Source organism: Oryx dammah, unplaced genomic scaffold (genome assembly GCF_014754425.2).
Source record: "Oryx dammah isolate SB20612 unplaced genomic scaffold, SCBI_Odam_1.1 HiC_scaffold_19, whole genome shotgun sequence".
Lineage (NCBI taxonomy): Eukaryota > Metazoa > Chordata > Mammalia > Artiodactyla > Bovidae > Oryx > Oryx dammah.
Genome location: NW_024070203.1, coordinates 23,353,938 through 23,360,143, shown reverse-complemented (window position 1 = coordinate 23,360,143; position 6,206 = coordinate 23,353,938). Strand labels below are relative to the sequence as shown.

At 53.0% G+C, this 6,206-nt stretch overlaps 1 protein-coding gene across 4 annotated transcripts in view; it reads right to left on the bottom strand.

The window, feature by feature from the left end:
* Positions 1-6,206, bottom strand: part of ASAP1 (ArfGAP with SH3 domain, ankyrin repeat and PH domain 1) — a 305,942-nt gene that overhangs the window by 11,807 nt on the left and 287,929 nt on the right. For all 4 annotated transcript variants that reach the window (XM_040261754.1, XM_040261756.1, XM_040261755.1 and 1 more), the window contains 2 exons: positions 3,795-3,864; positions 1,405-1,463 (listed from right to left, as the gene is read on the bottom strand). In XM_040261754.1, the coding sequence (XP_040117688.1) occupies positions 1,405-1,463; positions 3,795-3,864 (129 nt within the window). The remainder of the gene's footprint in view (positions 1-1,404; positions 1,464-3,794; positions 3,865-6,206) is intronic.

Genomic DNA, 6,206 nt, shown 5'->3' with positions numbered 1-6,206 from the left:
GTGTGTGTGTGTGTGTGTGTGTGTGTGTGTGTGTGTGTGTGTGGAACAGGTTTGGCTGGAGGGAGGGTGTGTGTGTGTGTGGAACAGGTTTGGCTGGAGGGAGGGGGTGGGTGTGTGTGTGTGTGTGTGGAACAGGTTTGGCGGGAGGGAGGGAGGGAGGGAGGGAGGGAGGGAGTGTGTGTGTGTGTGTGTGTGTGTGAAGGGTCTTCAAAATCTTAGGTTGAGAAGCTGTCAGACGTCTGAGCAGAGACACAACAGTGGCAGGTGTGTGGGAGTTTAGATTTCGGAGGGACACTTGGACTGCATACATGATACAGAGATGCCGAGGTGGGTACCCCAGGGAATGAGGGCAGATTTAGAAGAGAAGTGACTGCGATCGAGCCAATCTCTGGGGGTTGCGGACACGAGGGGCCTGCGGACACGAGGGGCCTGCGGACACGAGGGGCGGGACTGTCAGTGCCGTAAGAACAGGATGGTGTCCACAGGTCAAGTGCAGAGACAGTAACCAGCTGGACCAAAGGCTGCAGACGGGCCGAGCTTGATCACTGCCCACAGCCTCGTGGAGGGGTTTTAACAGAGACACACGAATGGATCTCGGCCTGGAGAACTGGTAGCCGCGAACTTGACACAGAGAGAGGCAGCCGGACGGCACGTCCCTCTCGACAGAAGAGTGGGAAGGAGTTCTGCCAAGGCCTGAACTAGTAGCATCTGATCAGGACTCTTGATCCAACTTCCAATTGATAGGAAATATTAGAGGACAGAGGAACATGTTAAATGACTACATGGGGGTGCCGATCAGCAAAATCCAGCCTTTCTGAAGTATGATCTCACCTCGTCCTCACAAAACCTGGTGGAGTAGGTGTCCTGGCCCCACTGACAGGTGAGGAATCTCAGGCTCAGTGAAGCTTCTGAGTGCCCTGCCCAGGCCTCACAGCTAGTAAGAAGGAGAGCCAGTACCGGTTCTGAGGTCTCTCTCATTTTGTTTGCAATAGAAGAAATGATATCTGGGGATACTAATGATGGATCTTCTAAAAAAGCATTGCTTTTCTAGGAAAAGTTTGGTGTTTGTTAATTATAAAACTTGAGCTTATAAATATTTTTCTTCACTGAACAAATACTAATTACACATCTCTTACATGTCAGCTGCTGCTCAAGGCCATCTGAGATAAAGCAGGGGCTAAAAAGACAGACACCCCGACCCCTTGGAGGGTACAGTGACAGCATAATTACACGTAAATATGAAAGAGAGGATGAGACGGTTAGATAGCATCACCGACTAAATGGACATGAATTTGAGCAAACGCTGGTAGGTATCCAGTGAAGGACAGGGAAGCCTGGTGAGCTGCTGTCTCTGGTGTCGGAAAGAGTCAAGAGAACAAACAAGATGAAAAAGAGAAATCTTACCTTTCTGAGGTAGTTTAGGAAGAACTCTTGGGCCAAGGGCAGTCTTTGCAGAACTGGTGCTAATGAATAAATAAGAATCGTTTATGATCTCAGAGTGCTATAAAATCAATAGTGAAATAGTATTCAAGGAAATCACAGAAATTCACAGAATTATCTATCTAAAATTGCCTTCAACATTTCCCTAACAAAAGATTATAGTCCACTTGCCCAGATTTGAAGCTTGCCTGCATTTCCCTGAGGAGTTTCCTTTTATTTCCAAGTCTGCAGAATGGAGTCAAGAGGGAAAGTAACAAAACCACCACCAACCCTCCGAGTGAAAAAGCCTAATCCCTCCTCTTCTTGACAACTTTCCCTGAAGGAATAGCGCTGATGAAAGCGCGGGGCACCCTGCAGGTCCTGGGCCAAGCACGCTGCTCCGAGGCAGCTCTTCTCATGCGACCCCACGATGTTATGCGTGTCACCTCCACCTGCAGCACAGGAAACCAGAGACTGTACACCTCCAGTGACCCGTGGACGCTCCCAAGGCTGGTCAGTGGCGGGGCTGGACATTCAGGCCCAGCTCCATTGGACTCCAGAGCCCTCACTTTTTCCTTGCACCAGAGCAAACAGCTTGGGTCTCAGGCCTCCAGGCTTTCCCTGAGTTGTTCCTCTTCCTGAACGATTTGTAAATGAGCAGAGGAGAAGAGCCCTGGAAACCAGGCCCCAGGCACAGAAGCTGCCCCATGTCATCCGGTATCAGGGACTCCCCAACGGCCCTGCCACCAACGAGATGCCAGCGCTGCAGGAGACTACTCTCGGTAGGAACCCCCTCTTTCCCTTTAACAAGAGGCTGTGATTGTGCTCAGGGAACCCCGGGACCCCGAGGACCCAAACAGCACAGGATCCCAGTGCCAGACTCGTATCTACCAAGAGCCCCCTTTATTACCTCGTTTATCCTCTGCTGTCCTAAGAACTGACTCCACCCCTCGTCTATCCTAATTGCATTTAAAAGGACAGGAAAAGCCAAACCAGCCAAAAAGAAAACAAAGAGCTCAATAAAGAAGATGAAATGCACGTGTCTCTCATCCTGGCCCACAAATCACTCCTCGTCTCAGTGGCTCTCTCCTTGGCTCCCTCGAAATTCTAAGGCTTCTAGGCTACTCAAGGCTAAGGCTGGTGAGATCAAGCCACCACTGAACTAGAAGGGTTTTACCCTGAACACGTCTGGTGCGTGTTCTGGCCTCAGCATCTTTGCAGGGACGCATGTCTGCCATCACAGACGTGAGCTCGAGGCTTTCCTGGCCTGGGTACTGAGGCCAGACGCTTGGAAGCATCTCACATGGGTGACCTGGATGGATGCTGTGTGTGGATGTGGGCTGCTTCGCGTGCTGCGGGGGGTGCTGTGTGCACATGTATGCAAGTGTGTGTGTACATGTGGGGGCTCAATTCCCTGTAAAAACCATCAGTGGGCACTTCCTCCACGTCAGATCCCCTCCCATGGAAGACCCCCACTGGCCCTGGGGTTGAGAGACCCCCAGGCAGGGTGTGGCGGGCGCTGAGCGCAAGCGGCAGGCAGTGTTGACTGTGGCGTCTGAGAACCCCCCGGATTGAGTCCCGGGGCCCCACGTCCTCATCTGTAAACCTGAGGGCAGTAGCGACTGGGCTGCCTCACGGGCTCGTAAAGGCTAAAACAGGGCGGCGGCATTAGAAGAAATGAGGATTTTGGCTTTTAGTCTAGACAAACTCTGGAAGGCAACCCCCACGCACCAGCTGACTCCTCCTGCCTGAGCTTTTGGGTCGGGAAGCGGCTCCCTGTGTCCTCATCTGGGATCGAGTCTCGGGAAAACCTTCTGTGCTGGGACCGGGTATACACTGCCCATAGAAACTCTTCCGAAGCATCTCATTTTGGTGAGAGGAGAGCAGAAAGGGACACCCCCTGTTAGCCTAGCTTAAAGAAATCTTACAAACAGGAGACTTGGAAAGAGTCCTATTTTTATGTTTGAAAGTCTCTAGGCTGTTGGATCTCCCTGAGGATTATCTTTTTATTCTCAGGTCTATAGAATGGAGCTAAAAGAGAAAGTAACAAAACAAAATGACTTCATTAAAAAATTGAAAATAAGAACTCATTCCAGCACAGACTGCAATCCTTAGACAAGTGAGGTCCGTTCCCGCCTGGAATCTGGACAGGGAGGTGCAGATCTCCTGAAACACCGTCTGCAGACCCTGTCCGGGCCCTGGAACTGTGTGCTGAGGGGGGCCATGCAAAGTGATGGAGGCTTTCAGGTTCCCGTCACGGTCAGCATCAGATGGCGGGCCCCACCTTCAGCAGACAGCCCCTGAAGTCCACTTGTGTAACTGTCCACGGCGACCCTAAGCATCCCCCCAGGGGAGTCCGCGTGGAGATGGCTCACCTCGACTGCTGGGACAGGCCCTCGAACTTGTTCGCAGTCTTACTGGATGATGACGGACCCACATCGTTACCTGGGGGAGACAGGATTAAATGGACCAACAGCTGCAGGTCACAGGGCTGCAAGAGGTCCCACACACAAACGCGCTCAAGTTTCATTACTCCTTGGAGATGCCCTGAGAGCCACGTTAATAACAGAAACTGCTGTGTACTCAGCACTGACTACCAGTGAGGTACTGTGCTAAGTACCTCATAGTCATTACATCTGTGAGATACATATTATCGTGTGGGTGTGCTCAGTCATGTTCGACTCTTTGCGACCCCATGGACTGTAGCCCACCAGGCTCCTCTGTCCATGGGATTTTTCCGGCAAGAATACTGGAGTGGGTTGCCATTTCCTCCTCCAGGGGATCTTCCTAGGGACTGAACTCGCATCTCCTGTGTCTCCTGCTCTGCAGGTGGATTCTTTACCCGCTGAGTCAGTGGGGAAGCCCAAACATACCATTTGCCTTCCGGTTTACAGAAGAAACAAAGAAGTAAAGCAGAGGCCAGGGTCAAGCAGCTGGTAAGGGTCAGAGCTGGGATGCAAAGCCAGGCAGCCCTCCTCCAGGGTCTGCAATGAACCCCCACCCTCGCCCCTCCCACCCCAGCCCCATAACCTACAGGAGGGAGAGGCTGGTTAAGTGCTCAGACAGAACCTCCTGGATGGGACTGAAACGCCAGGACATCGATGCATGAATAGGGCCAGACTTTCAAATACAGATCTAGTTTAATGAGACACTCCTTCTAACCATCACTCTATTTCCACAAGTCTGCAGCTTAACCCTGAAGGTCTTCCTTGGCAGCCTCTCACGGCATCCTCTGAGCTGAGACTTCCTTTAAGGCAGGTGTTTCTTTTCAGCATGGTGCTCACATCTCACACTTTCAGACTTAAATGGGTCATAACAATCAAAATGTCAAAGAAAGTTCTAGATGAGGGGAATACGCTGCTGCATCTGCTCATTCCTGCTCCAGGTAGAAAAGACCCCAAACCAGTGATTCTCACCCTATTACTCATGCGCACGAGACCACCAGGGCTGCAGGAGCCCCCGCTCTGCTCGGGGCCACCCACTCTGCTGACTCACAGACAAGCCAACACGTCAGGGGCTGGGGCACGACACTGCAGCTCAAACGGCCGGCATCCCCACTTCACCCTCTCCTCTGGCCACTTTCCAAAGACGCTACGTGTTTTTACGCCTCTGTGACCTTGGCCCTTCTGTTCCCATTCCCTGCAGCACCTGTCCCCTCCCACTTGTGGTAAATTCCTCTGCCACCTTAGAAAAGTCTCTCTCAAAAGTCGGACTCTGTCCCTTCATCTCCCGGGCGAGCCTACAACTGTTAATCACAGAGGACGGTCAGGGTGCAGATTCTAGAGCCAGATGAGCCTGGCTCTGGAGTCCGGGTGTGCCCTCTGCCCAGCGGGCATGAATTCCGATGACACTGCTTTTCCTACCAAGTCTCAGTTCCTGCCTGTATGAAAGAGGGATAACAGTTACTCCTCCACTAGACGGCATGAGCATCTCGGGGGAGAAACCACGGAGTGTGGTGCACGGGGCTGGACCACGGGGGCGAGACACGAAGGGGGATCGCTGTTCCGAGCTCTCTGATGTGATTTAACGAAAATGGTGATGATTTACTTCCTCAACAGGTGAGCACTTCGCTGACAGGGGCTCTGCCTTTTCCGGGTCCGTGGCCCTGCTCTCCAGCCTGCTGTCCACCCAGAGCCGCCTCCGGGTGCTACTGAAGGAAATTGTGGCCCACAGAGCCACCGCCGCCACTTCTCCACCCCCAGTCTGGCTTCTCCCACTCCTTGGGGGTGAGGGTGGGCCTAGGGAAGGCATCTGAGGTTGGGCAGACAGGAATCCTGCCTTTCTCAGAGCCAGGCAGAGGCCACCTGCCATGCCTGGGAAGAGAAACGTGGCTTAGCAAAATTTCCAAAAACAGGAGAGCAAGGTTGGTGGGAGGGGGAGGAGCGTGAGCATGGAAGCAGCTCAATCCTTTTCCTCTCTCTGTGCCACCTGGGGAGGACTGCTGCACACACAGATGTGCAGGAAGGGACGGCAGCAGACAGACTCGGGGCAGGCAACTTAAGAAGCTGTGGCCAAGGACGTCTCTGGTGGTCCAGTGGTTGAGAATCTGCCTGTTGATGCAGGGGACAATGGGTTCTATCCCTGGGCCGGGAAGATCCCACATGCCTCTGGGCAACTAAGCTTTCGAGCCGCAGCTACTGAGGCCCTGCACCCCACAGCCTGTGCTCTGCAACGAGAGAAGCCATTGCAACGAGAAGACTGCACACCCCAACCAGAAAGCAGCCCCCACTCACTGCACTAGATAAGGCTCACACACAGCAACCAAGACCCAGCACAGCCAGAAGTAG